The following is a 13,803-nucleotide window of genomic DNA, read 5'->3' as shown; positions in this document are numbered from 1 at the left end:
AACTTGGGTCCTCCTACTGGAAGAGCAGTGTATACTCTTCCACTGAGCCATCTCTCCAGCCCCACGTTTAATTTTCTAAGACAGGGTATTTCTGAACCTGAAACCCATCAATTTGGTTAGATTTACCGGTCAGTGAGCTTCAGGGATCCTCTTGTCTCCATGAACTCCCTACCTACCAGTGATGACCTCACAGGTATGCGCTCCCGTCCCAGGCATTTTACGTGTGATGGAAATCTGGACTTGTGCCTTCATGCTTGTGTAGCAGACACTTTCCCAACTGAGCCATCTCTCCAGCCTCCGTGACCAAAAGCAACCGGGGGTGGAAAGACTGTACTTTTAGCAGCCATCTTCAAAGTCTCTATACATGTCCACCTAACACCTTAAGACAGGCAGGGTCTATGTACTGCAGGCTGGCCTTCAACTTGTAATGATCCTCTGCCCTGGCCTCCCATGTGCTGGGGTTACAGGTCCAGGTAACCATACCCAGCTATTCCACTTGCTCATTAGTAAGGGCTTAATCACTCGCTACTAAGAAATGCAGTCTCTTCACTAGTGCATTTGTCACTAGTGCCACTGCAAATGCAGTGGGATTTCTGCTACCGAGGGGGGCAGTGGAGCTGGCTGTTAGCAACTTCATTTCTCCCTTTCTTTTGTGGCCAGGTCACATCCACTATCCACTTAGTGTTCCCACCTGAGTCCTTGATGGACCAAAGCCTGTCTGCCCAGTGGGGTTCCTTCTTTCCAGCCTTTCCTAGAGGGTTGCTTTCTCCTTCTTTTTCTGTATCTCTTCTCCTAATGGAAGTGTTCCAGACTCCCAGGATTTTATGAAAGGCAGGAACAAGAAAGAAACTACCTAGCCATACTTGCAGAGGGCACTATGCCAGTCCTCATGTCTGTATCCTGTGCTCCCCTCATTGGCTAACATGTCCCATGAGGGCCAAAGGTAGGTGCTGGGATTTCTTTAGAGTGAGATTCAGAAGGGACAGGACAGTCCTTAAAGACTTAGGCAGACCCAGGTTAGAGCCTTTCCACCATCTCAGGCAGAAGTCTGAGGCTCAGGGACCTCATCTGTGAGAACTGCCTTGGAGAGGTGCTTAGATGGAGTGCACACCAGGGGAAAGGTTGGCAGAGACCTTCCTTTCCTGTGGAAGATGCAAGGAATTGCATTAGAGGCGAGCTAGGCCATCTTCCCTTCTGGTCTTTCTGTGAACCATGCCTTTGGGTAATACATTCATTTCTGTAATGGCACGATACAGGTCAGTCTAGCTGTTGGCTAAAGCAAGTTCTACCATAGTTCATTACCAACACCTTTAGCTTCAGCATGACCAGGGAGACCCAGAGCCCCTGGAAGAGTAAAGAGGTCTGTGGATCTTTATGTATGTGCCCTTCCTGAGGAGATATAGCCTGTGTCCCCAGATGGCTTAATGGACATCAGCTGAGCCCTGGGAGAGGAAGTCAGCAGAAGCAGGTGCAGAGAACCCAGGGGAAGCTATCAACTGCCAACAGCCAGATTGGACTGAGTGTAGCCATGGCCTGGCGCCCCAGTGACCTGGTGACACCATTCTCAGGCTTCTGGCTGCCTATGGGCCGGTGTGTTGTGACAGAGAAGGAGGAGCCAGGGACTCCACAGAGAGCTTGACTCACTGGGGCCTGCCTGGCTTGGACCTCCGGTCTGAGGTGGATGGTGCATCTCTCCACTCATTCAGTCTGCCACTCCAGCTTTCTAAGAGCCTGCTGTACATCAGGGAGGCCCTGTGCTGCTGGTACTGTAAACTGGGTTCCGGGGGAACATCCTGGAGGGGGTGATGTCTGAGTAGATAATGGGACAGATTCAGCCAGGCTCTTCTGACATACTGGCCACCATCCCAAAACTAGGCCCCTTCCAAGGTTCAGGAACCATACGGCAAATTCCTGTGTTTTCAGCAAGTCCCATGTGCAGCAGGACACTGACTGCCACCCGTGGTTCCAAGGTTCCTTCTTGGCATTCCTCTGTGAGACATGGTGCGTGTTCCTTCTGGTCTTTCAGAGGCTGTACCCACGACTTCTTCTCGCTGATGACTCCCTCCCAGACCAGGGTTCAGGACGAGGAGACTCTTCCACCTCGCTTGCAGCAACCTATACTCTGAGACAGACTGATAGTGGGCCAAAATGTTGGAGACAGTAGCACCCAGCTCTCTGGCCAGTTGCTAGCTAAGAATGATGCCCCGGGTCTTAGTAAGGCTGCTCTCTGGGCAAAGCCTAGAGGTACCACCCTGTTCCATGGTGGCCTACCCTACTGCCCCCAGGAGGGTGTCTGTGTGGGCGCTGGCCCTTGTGTGGTGCTAGGAACACCGAGGGGTTAATACAGCCTTACTTCCTGTCCCCTTCCCTCCTGCCTGCCCTGAAGGAAGCTGTGTTGGAATTACAGACATAAATGCTGGCTTTTGAGGAGCATGCTGCTCACCAAGTCCCTGCCAGGCCTGGGCACAACCCTCTCTCCCACGCCTGCCTGCCATGGGCTCCGTCCTGCAGGCAGGGCTGCATTCAAAGGACTGAGGGCCTCCTAGGGTCCACTTTCTGGGCGCTCCCTACCCCAAACCTGCCCTGTTCACCCCCCACGGATCGAGCTCAGTGTACAATGGTACCCAAGGAGGAGGGACCGAGGAAGTGACATCGCTTGGCCCGCCCCCACCTCCTTATTCCCTATAAAAAGCCAAATGGTGACTCAGAGAGAAGAGTTGGAATCGTCCTGCCTCCCGCTCCCACTGTTAATTTTTAGACGTGGAATTAGGCAGGAGGCAAAGGAAACACAGCTCCCCTTACGCAGCTGACATGCTATTAGGCGGGTGGAGACAGCAGAACCGCTCCTCCCCGACTGCCAGCAGCCTCTGACGGACTCAGCAGAGCCTGTGCCTGCTGGAGCTCCCACCCCCCTCCCCAGGCCTGGCTGTACAGCCCCTGCCCTGGCCCAGGGTGCATGGTGCAGCAGGGACCATGGCAGCCGGGGGCCGCCGCCGGCGCCCACTGCGCTACCAGTCCCTGGCAGCCCTGGTGGAAGACTCTCAGTGGCCTTTCTTGTTCCTTGTCTCAGACTTCAGCTACGGTGCAGAGGACTACGACGCAGAGGGGCATGAGGAGCAGAAGGGGCCCCCCGAGGGCTCGGAGACCATGCCATACATCGACGAGTCACCCACCATGTCGCCCCAGCTCAGCGCCCGCAGCCAGGGCGGTGGGGAGAGCATCTCACCCACCCCACCTGAGGGGTTGGCACCTGGGGTAGGTACTCCTGTTTTTTTCTCCTGGGGAGGGGAGGTAGAAAGATATGTACAAGAAGTGGGCCAGGGTCTGCTTAGGACAGTGTTGGCAGTGAGGCTGGGGGAGGGTGGGTCTGGACTTGGGTCTGGACTTCTGATGCCTGTCATCTAGGTCCTCTTCCATTACCTGCTGCGCTGTGTCCCTCACCTGTTCCCCGCTCTGTCGGCTGTTTGTTCCTCTGCTTCCTGGATGCTCTCGCTCCCTCTCAGTCACCTTGGTCTCTCAATGGTTTGCAGAGGGGGCTCTGAAAGGACCAGGCTTCTCTATCTGGCTGGATATAGATGGCCTGTGGGACAAGTGCCCCCACAGAGCCAGTACTGCTCTCAAGCTCCCTGTGGAATAAAACATTATGTTTCTGTAGTGTTCCCCAGGATGAGCGTCTCCAGCTCCGTTCTGTTCCACAGGAAAGGAATCGGCCTGGGTGCCTAACTTCCTGGCTGCCAAGAGAGGCAGGAGCTGTCCTCTCAGAAGCCTTTTGTAAGAAATATTAACTATGCGTTGATAGGGCAGGGAGACAGGGGTGTGTGGAGAATTGTAGTACTTAGGATTAGTGCTGTTCCTAGTGACAGGGATCAGCACTGGGCCCAGCTCATGAGTGCACGCATCTGAAATACGCAAGCAAGCCAGGCAGAGATTCCTTGGGGCTCTTTTCTGGAGTTGGGGAGAAGAACCATAGCCATTTGTTTTGGTGGAGGGAAACTCAGTTTCACAGGTCCTTTTGGTCCAGCTTGAACAGGTGTGTGTCTTGTGCGGTTCTCTTTCCTCTCCCTGAAGCCCCCAGGGGAGCATCAGAGATGCTATACAATGCATTTCCCTTCTCTAGGGCCTAATACCCCCACCCACCTGGAGGCTGCCTGGACTCTACCATTTGGAAGAACCCCTGCTCCTTCCCACCCTCTGCAGGATCTCACCCCCTCTTCACACACTGGGGTGGCTGTTATAGCCTTTGGCAACAAGGGCCTTGGCAACCAGCATCCCACTTGGGGGAAGCCACACTGTTGCCGTGGCAACAGAGGCCTAGGCAGAGCTCAGTACTGCCAGGTGGTGCAAGTTTGAGAAGGGATGGTGGGGGGTAGGTAGGAGGTGGAGGGGATGGGTGTAGGTGTTGGCCAGCTTCAGGCTCCCCCACAGCCAGCATTCTTGGGTGCTTGATGCCCTAAGGAGGGGTAATGGATTAGAGACAGCCATTTTGACCACATATAGGCAGGGTGTTTGAATCAATGGGGGAGCGGTTGTTCTGGGACCTGGACTCAGGCCAACCAGGAGCAGAAAGGAAGAGAGAACTCTGGCTCTCTATCATTGCCTTCCGGTTGTAGAGCAGTGGGGTTCAGATCTCCCCAAGGGACTTAGCCTATACCCCTCTGTAAGCAGTGCAGGATAATGCCCGTTGTAATCCCCATGTGGGGCCTGGTCTGTGCAGTCTCCCCCTTTGGTTCTACCTCTTGTCTCCCTTCCCCTCCTTCCTCATGCCTGCCTTCATCCATAGATACCTTCATCCATAGATACCTTCATCCATAGATACCTTCATCCATAGATACCTTCATCCATAGATACCTTATCCATAGATACCTTCATCCATAGATACCTTATCCATAGATACCTTATCCATAGATACCTTATCCATAGATACCTTTATCCTTAGGTACCTTCATCCATAGACACGTTTATCCATAGATACCTTTATCCATCGATACCTTCAACCATAGACACGTTTATCCATAGATACTTGGGTTTCCTGGTGAAATATCCTGCCCGTGCCCTTTGTACTGCAGGGCCATATCCCTGCCTGGGGCTCTCAGCTTTGGGTAGCAGCTTCACTTTGTACCATTGTTCTTGATGGTCAGAAGGGAATAGCTTGAGTGGGAGATTTTGAAATGTTAAATATTTACAGAAAACAGTCCACTGGAGCACTTAGGGCTCTCAGCACTGGTTTTCACACCATTGATAGGTGGAGGGATTACTGATGCCAGTTAGGAATGGCTGAGGCAATTCTAGCTGCAGGATGCTGCCTGCCCCAGCTGCCTCCCCCAGCTATAACCCCTGCTGCCTTCCTGGAGCTCACAGCCTTTCTGCTCTTTCTGTTGGGTCACTGGCCCCACCTAGTGGACTCTGCAAGTATTGCTCTTTGCAATGGGGTGCCTGGATTGTGCAAACCCTGCTTCTGAGTTCTTGTGATGATCTGTTTCTGTCTTTTTAAAAGGTGCATGTATGTCTGTCTGTGGCTGTGTATGTATGGCTTGGTGTGTGTCTGTGTTTGTGTGTGTCTGTGTGTGTGTGTCTGTGTGTGTGTGTCTGTCTGTCTCTTTGCGCCTCTCTGTGCGTCTGCGTGTGTATCTCTGTGTGTGTGTGTTTGTGTGTGTCTGTGTCGGTGGGTATGTCTGTCTCTCTGTCTCTTTGTGTATGTGTCTGTGTGTGTGCATGTGTCTCTCTGTGTGTGTCTGTCTGTGTGTGAGTGTGTGTACGAATGTGTGTTGTGTGTGTGTGTGTGTGTGTGTGTGTGTGGAAGGGTTCCTGCTACGTAGCCGTGCTCGTTTGGCCAGGCAGTCTTTTCCCCTGCCAGGCTTCCTGTTAGGAACTTTGGAACAGAGGGGACTTTTGGACCAAATCAGACAATTGTTTTAGATATTCAGATATCTAGCTCTTGGCACAGCCTGGCAGCTAAACTTTCCACACCCAAACATGCAGCCAAAGTTGTACCTGGGAAGGTCAAAATTTGGTTTATGTGTTAGAAAAACAATGCAAATGGTGTGTGTGCAAAATTCTGCTTTCTGGCTACAGGACACCAAACAGGGTCATTCAGTGGAGAGTCAACGTTGTAGTCCTAGTCCAAGTCCAGAGGCATGAAAATTAGGTGAGTCAAAGGTGAAAGATTCTAGGTGTAATTAAGCTCAAGAACACCTAGTGTTTCAGGGTCCAAAGTCTGGAAAAGACTAGAGTCCCAGCACTAGCAGGCGTATGCAGGTGGAGCCCCCTCTGTTTTTATTTGAAACAGGATTCTGTTTTTGAGGCTGTCCTGGAATTTACTTTATCACCCTGGCTGGCTTGACACTCATAATCCTTCTGCCTGTGCCTCCTGGTGCTGGGTCATGCATGCACCACCATTCCTGACTGGAGAGGCAAGGCCAGCTCACCTTGGGTGGGGCATCTGCTTTGCTCAGTCTGTCGATTCAGATGTGAATCTCATTGAGAACCATCTCACAGACCCAGGATAATATGTAGACACCTCATGGTCCAGTCGGGTTGGCACATAGAATGAACTGTCAGTGGCCTAGAGACCGGAGATAACATAAGCTTTGGGAAGATGAAATTCTGCATTCTGGTTATAGAACACTGAGTAAGGTCATACGTACAACGGAGCACTATTTCCTCGGCTCCTTAAGGGAGCTCCTCTGAAGGGAGGCTATGAGGAATGGCCAGGGATTGTTCACAGGGAGGGAGCCTTACAGCATTGAATACATTCAGTCCCAGCACTCAGGAGGCAAAGGCAGGAGAATTATGGTTTCTAGGCCCAGACTGGGCTGCATAGTAAGCACCTGCCTCAAAATAAACAATCCTCACAAAACTTCCGTCATGGGCTGGGACCTGGAACATTGCAAGGACTCGAATCTGGTAAACACATGCTGGGACTTGGATCTGTTTGCAGCCCACCTCCTTTCTGGGTCTGTCCTCCCAAGAGTGGAAGCCTCAGCCAAGACTGTACGGTGATACTTTTCATCTTGGCTTGTGCCCCAGGGGTAACAGGTGAACCACAAACCCTGCTTTGCAGGTCTTTCCCAAGCATAGGCTAAGCAGGGTGTCCTGGCACAGGGCCAGGGTCACCTATTGCTGGTGGCTGAACTCAACTGGGAGTGTATAGTTTCCCTTGGGAAAGAAGGCGAGGACATTCCCATTCAGCAGCAACTTCCTGCCCTAGAACCACAGTCTGAACAGAAAGTCTCATTGCTATAGATCAAGTTCCTGTCTCTTCTCTGGATGATGTAGTCAAAGGGACCCCAAGGCAGAGAAAAGATCTGGGTTTTGTCTGTCTTCTACTTTGAATGTGTGTCATCCAAGGATGCCCTCTCTGACTTTACTAAATCAGTAAGTGGGAGATACTGAGAATCCCCTCTCCGTGCAACCTTACACAGCTCTCATGAGTCTGCCGTGAGATGTTACAGGCCGGAATGCCGTGTAATCTGTAAGGTCTGCATGGGTGCAGACCAGCCGGCATGAGGACCCGGAGGTCAAAACGGAGAAGACCAAGCTTCTCACATAGGGTGCTTCTTTTAAAATCCATGATGTCTCTGCAAGATATATGCCCTGCTCTCCTTATATAGTGGGGAAACTGACCCTCAGGGAGTTGATAGGATTCACCAGAGACTGTTGGATCCAGTGGGGCCAGGGCTCTATTTCAGTCTGAGGTCTTGTGAAGCTTATGCTTGAGTGGCTCTGACAACCCAACTGGCCCCCCAGTGCTGGGGCGGGTGTCATACACAGTTCTTGGGGCTGACATGTGCCCTTCTAGATGGGGAACAGCATTCTTGGCCACCCCTTTGTGCCCCCCACCCCAGCTTCTGGGGTAAATTCCCAGTCACAAGTCACCTCTGGGTTCCTGATCGATATTTGGGATTGAATTGTGTTCTGGAGTGGAGAAGTCAGGGATGAAACTGGGCAGAACCACTGTCCTCCCTGCCCTCTTAGGCTGGGGTGTCAACTGGGGCTATGTGGAAAGACCTGGATGCCCTGGTGGAGGCTCAGCAGCCTTGCTTCTGTTTCTGCCCTGCTGGGTTTTCTGTCTCTGCTGCAGTGAGGACAGTAACTGTCTCTTCTGTGCATCTATGGTGTGCCACCGTTTCCAGCTGCTGGAAAATACATGGAAAAACAAGGGCTTCGCGAGCCTTGGGCCTTGACAGGCTGGGAAGGAAGAAGATTAAGCCCCTCAGTGTGACACTGGCTACTTACCAGTGAGCTCTCCTTACCCTCTCCAGGCCACACCCCCCTTTCACACCCCGTATTAGCTTCCTTGGTGTCTTCCCCAGTGGACCACACCTGACTGACCTGGCCACCCTGCAGTTTTCACACCTTCTCCGATCTCTCTTCTCCCACTGACCTGCTGGGAGCACAGTTCATAAATCTATTTCTTACCTGCAAATAAGGTTACTCCCAAAGTCATATTTATTCAATAAAGGTATGCTAATCTGCAGGTACCCGGGACACTGTGGATAGGAGGGTGGGCCCAACCAGAACAGTTCTCTGCCCTGGATATCCTGAAATTTGGAAGGAGGTAGGGAGGAAGAAAAGAGGTGTCTGGTAAAAATAGTGATTCCAGTATGAAACAAGCGTGGTGACAACCACCAAGTGTATCCTCAAGCTGGGTGTGGTAGCCCATTCCTATATCTGTCCCTGAGTAAGCTGAAGCAGAAGGATATTTGAGTTTGAGGCCAGTGAGTTCTGGGGTAGCCTGGACTAAATAGGAAGATAGTGGCTCCAAAAAAAAAAAGTGTCCTCCTGAAGGACAGAGGTGAGCTACTAAGGTCAGAGGCTCTGCCTCTCTACTTCCTCCCAAGGGCCCAGAAGGGTCCCAGAGAACCAGCAGGATCTTAAGGCTACATTATTTCCTGTTGTTACTGCGTTTCTCCACTGGTAGGTGCTAGCAGGGCCAGAGCAGCTTTTCTTCCTTTCCGAGGGAGGAGGAGCTTACGTGCCTGCCCAGTAGGAGGCATGTGCCAGTGTGGTGGGTGTCGGAAAGAGAGTAGTTACTGTGAGATAAGATTCGAGTTGAGCTGCTAACTGTCCAGCAGGCCAGTCGTGGCAACGCATGCCTGCAATCTTACCAGGCTGGTCTGGGTTTCCTAGTAAGACCTTGCCTGTCTGGGCAGTGTGGGGTGGGGTGGGGGAGGATAAGAAGGAGCTAACACTTGGACAGGTAATGTGCCTCCTGTCCATGGACGGATCCCTGTAGAGGCTGATGACTGAGGCAGAGAGGAGATTCCTTCCTTGGTAGTTTCTTTTGGGTTGCCGTTTGCCCTAGGGATGCTACTTCCTTGGTGGAGTTCCATAGGAACCATTCTCTTAACCTGAGCCCCACCTTTTACCTGACCCAGGGTTGTGGATATGCTAAACAAGTACTGTCACCAGGCCACACCCCAAGCCCCAGATTCCCCCATGAAGGCCGTCTATCCAACATCCTTAAGAAATGTACACTGTCCCCCAAGGAAAGTCATGTGACCTCAAGTGAGATCTTAGAGAAGGGATCACGGAGGAGGTAGAAGTAAGGGGGTTGTATAATCTGATGTGGGAAAGTCCCTAGAGGCTTGAGAAACAGAATGGTCTGGTGTGGCTGGGTTCTTAGGTTGGAGGTGAGTCTTTGGTGCCGCCCCCCACCCCAGTGTGCCTCCCCTCACACCTGCCAAGCAAAGAAAGTGAGAAGAACTGGTGTTCACTAAGTCTCAGCTCAGTTCAGGCGCTGCCCTGTGTGCACCAGACGTTCCAGCAGCCCTAGAGAGGGTATGATACTGGTTCCTATTTTGTAGAGTCAGACTAAATACGTTTATACAATGAGACTCGAGACTATTCCCATTTTATGGATAAGGAAACCAAGGCACATTTAAATGCTTTGCCCAGTGTCGCAGAGCTTTAAGAGGCAAAGCTAGAATTCAAATCCAGAGTCCAATGGAGAATTCTCTCACTCCACCCCTTCCTGTGTGTGTATACGTATCTATGTGTGTGTGCGTGCACACTTTCATAAGTTTATGTAACTGCATGTATGCAGGAGCCCATGGAAGCCAGAAGAGTGTTGGATCCCCTGGGACTGGGGTTATAAACAGTTGTGTGCAGCCATGTGAGTGCTGGGAACTGAACCCCGGTCCTCTGGAAGAGCAGTAAACATCTTAACCATTGAACCATCCTTCCTGCCCCTGATTTTGTTAGTTTTTACCATATAAACAGTGTTGGCTTGTGCCCAATAGCTTTATGCTATTGAGTCCTGAGTTTTGCTTTATACTGTTTGAAACAGTGTCACTCTGTAGCCCATGCTAGCCTTGAACCCATAGCTCTTCTTGTCTCTGTCTCCCTAGTACGTGACACACGTGAGCCACCATGCCAGACTCAGGTGATCTCTTGAGTGATGCTTGCCATGGTGGAAAGAGAAGGCAGAGGGGGAAACAAGGGTGCGGGAGTGGAAGAATCCAGTTCTTTCTGTGGCTCCTGTGACCCTACCTGCCTTGGCACTATTCTGGGGCTAACCAAGCTCCCCAGAGCCTGGTGCTGATGCTCAAGCTTCTGCCAGGAGAGCTGGATGGACATCTTCAGGCTAAGGAAACTGCATGTGGCAGAGGCCTGGGGTTGAAAATGTGCCTAGCCCTTTCAGAAGTTACTGTCACCAGCGTGTTGGTTTGAGTCACCAGTGAGAAGCCAGTGGGCCAGCTGCCCTTGTTCGTCTGACCGAGTGGCTTGCTGCTGAGCACAGATCGAGCAGTGTTTTAGAATGAGTAATGTCATGTCAGATGAGGGCTACACCAGGAATGGTCAGGTGACTTGCCTGAAATCCTTCCACACCTAACCTTTTGGCTATAATGGTGAAACCCAAAGTCTCCCGCTCTGCCAGACTCCATCACTGGATTCTTTGCCAGCCTCTGAAGCTTCCCCACCGATCTCCACCTAGAATAGTAACTCCACACGACTCGCCTGTCTCTCAGCTCCACCAGTATGACTAACCCATTTATATTTATTTTACTTCACTGTTTTCTGTGGCTTGAAGGTTGAGGACTTACTGTGAAGGAAGCTTTCTGCTACTGAGCCCCATTCCCCGCCCTGGGCTTTTTGAGAGAGAGTTTCCCTAGGTAGCCCAGTTTGGTTTTGAACCTGTAGCATTCTTGACCTAGCCTTCCTAGTGATGTGCTAGAGTTTCAAGCATGTGTTCCCATGCTCGGCTATGGCTGAATTGTAACGTCACGCCCCCCAGGGAGACTGCTGTGATTTTGTTACATCAGTAGCACCTGCTTGTGCCCTCCCCAATTCACTCGAAGTTCCCGCCGCAGCACTGTGTGTATGTGTGGGAGGGGGCCTGGTTAAACAGCCTTGAGAATGCTACGTACCCAGTCTCTGACTGAGCTACACCCCAACCTCCACGCTTCTTTTTATAGCTTTATTTTCTCTGATTACATCTTCAAAATTCTCACTTATCAGAAATACATCATCTAGATCATGAAAGCTCACTTCCTACAGAAAACTACCGAGAGTTTCTTTCTCCTTGCTTTTTTCCATATGAAGACTATGTATTAAAAGAATTCCATACTATTGGCCAGCATGTTATTTGTAAAGACTGAGGGATGTCTTGCATATCTGAAATTAAGATCTACCATATTCCTTTTGTGGTCTTCTCACAAGCTTCTTTTCTCTCTCAGTGCTTTTTTTTTTTTTTTTTTTTTTTTTTTTTTTTTTTTTTTTTTGGTGGAGGGGGAAGCAGTGCTGTGATTGAACCCAGGCCTTGTATGATGGGTAAATACTCTTCCACTGAATTTTAACTCCAGCACTAATGAAGCCACTCTTTTGTGTTGTTTTAGTGTGTGTGTGTGTGTGTGTGTGTGTGTGTGTGTGTGTGTTAGACCACTGTATAACTTAGGCAGGCCTGGGACTCAAAATCTTCCTGCCTTTGCCTGAGTGCCAGAATGTCGAGTGTACCATTGCACCATTGGAATCCAGTGTGCCGCCGGATCCAGTTCCCTGCCAGGCATTTGAACTCGTAGCAGTTGGTGCTGCTTTCTCACGTCAGTGAACGTTTTTATACATACATCTCTGTGCCCTTCTAGATGTGCTTTTTTAGACAATTCCCTAGGGTGGAATTGCTAAGTCAGAGGGTGTGGACATTTAAAAAACACAATAGCTGTTTCCACGCTACCCTTTCTGGAGTTACACCTCAACAACACAATTCTAAAATGTGCCCCTCCCCAGGCCTGCCTTTCCGTTGGCACAGCCTTGGGAGTCAGTCACGTGGTCATTCTGCTCCGGAGACCGTCAGCTCCACAAAGGGCAATGTCCCCTGTGTGTGACTACATTTTGAATGTGAGCACAATGCCTGGCGTACAGCAGGCAAGTAATAAGTGCTTGTTGATTGAGTCGGTAAGGGAGTAGGAGGGTGCAGTTGTAAGTGTAAGGAAAGGCCACACCCCTGTGAGTGTGTGTGTGTGTGTGTGTGTGTGTGTGTGTGTGTGTGTGTGTGTGTGTACGTACACAGACAGCCCTCTGCAGGCTTTGAGATGTGGACCTAACAGGTGAGAACTTGAGATTGGTGCCGTATACTATAGGAAGGTCATGGTTCTTGTCCTTCATGCTCCTGTCTCAGCTGCCCTCTGCATAGGTATCTCCTGCTACTTTTTTCCTGTCCCTTTACTGCTTTCTGAACCTCCTTAAGAAACCATCTTTAGGGCTGGGATATAACATAGCTTATGCAAGGCCCTGGGTTCTAGCTTCACCACCACCACCAAAACACACACACACACACACACACACACACACACCAAAAAAAATCCCAATTTTTTTTGCGCATTCCACCCTTTGCCTGGAAAGACCTCCCTATTTCTAGGTGCTACTCAGAAGCCCACCACTCATATCTCAGAGCCTGTAGTCATTAACTCCCCACGCATGCATGGCCTTTTCGTTGTCTCTGCCTTCCACCCCCTTACTGACTTAATCAGCAGGCACTCACTCCCCAGTGAAGTTTTCCTTGGCATGAATACTTTTGTCTACTCCATCCTGTTCCTATAGAGCCCGCACCTCAGTGGATTGAGAGTACAGCAATAGTGGGGGTTTGGTCACACATCCCAGGCTTCCTTAAGGTATGACTGCAGCAGTAAGCAGGTTAGCTGGACAGACAAGGTGGAGAGCTCTGCGGTGTTTTTAGGGTTGTGTAGGCGTGAGGTGTTGCAAAGCCTGCTCGGGTTATGGTTTGAAAAAGAGAAAGATGGAAGAAACAAAGAATTTGGTAAAAGGGATGTGTGGGGCTGTGGGCACAGAGAGCCACAAGGTAACAGCCCACTCATGGAAGTGGAAAGGCCAGAAGGGGAAGCTGGGGAGGGGAAGAGGAGGGACCAACTGGTCTGGATTTGAGGAGCCGAGAGTGGCTGCTGCTCTGACTTGCATGTGAGGAGAGTCAGCTGCCTGTGCAAGTCTCAGGCCTAGAAGTGACAGTAGGTCGCTGTTGGCAGAGCGGTAAGATGGCATGCGTTTTCCAAAGGCCGGGAGCCTAGGCCTGTGGGACAGAGCCTTGAGCTGGGAGGCAGGAGGATCAACCAAAACCCATTCCCTGTATACGCAGTCGCCGGAGGGATTTGAGAAAGGTCAGAGGACATATTGGCTGTTTCTCTGGAGAGGAGAGTCTGGAGCCAGGCTGAGCAGGCAGAGTAAGGAGGGGAGACCTAGGTCCAGGGCCTTCTTGAACTATTGAGAGGGAAAGGGAGGGAACACCCTGGGGATTTATGAGTCACTTCCCCTCCAGAGGGAGGACTGAGGGCCTCTGAGTGGATGGCACTT

The 13,803-nt window shown here is 51.0% G+C and overlaps 1 protein-coding gene across 3 annotated transcripts in view; it reads left to right on the top strand.

The window, feature by feature from the left end:
• The window catches only part of Abr (ABR activator of RhoGEF and GTPase), a 195,890-nt gene that overhangs the window by 102,385 nt on the left and 79,702 nt on the right, over positions 1-13,803 (top strand). For all 3 annotated transcript variants that reach the window (XM_032912343.1, XM_032912346.1, XM_032912344.1), the window contains one exon: positions 3,071-3,255. In XM_032912343.1, the coding sequence (XP_032768234.1) occupies positions 3,071-3,255 (185 nt within the window). The remainder of the gene's footprint in view (positions 1-3,070; positions 3,256-13,803) is intronic.

This window comes from Rattus rattus, chromosome 9 (genome assembly GCF_011064425.1).
Source record: "Rattus rattus isolate New Zealand chromosome 9, Rrattus_CSIRO_v1, whole genome shotgun sequence".
Classification (NCBI taxonomy): Eukaryota; Metazoa; Chordata; class Mammalia; order Rodentia; family Muridae; genus Rattus; species Rattus rattus.
This window is presented reverse-complemented; position numbering and strand designations above follow the sequence as displayed.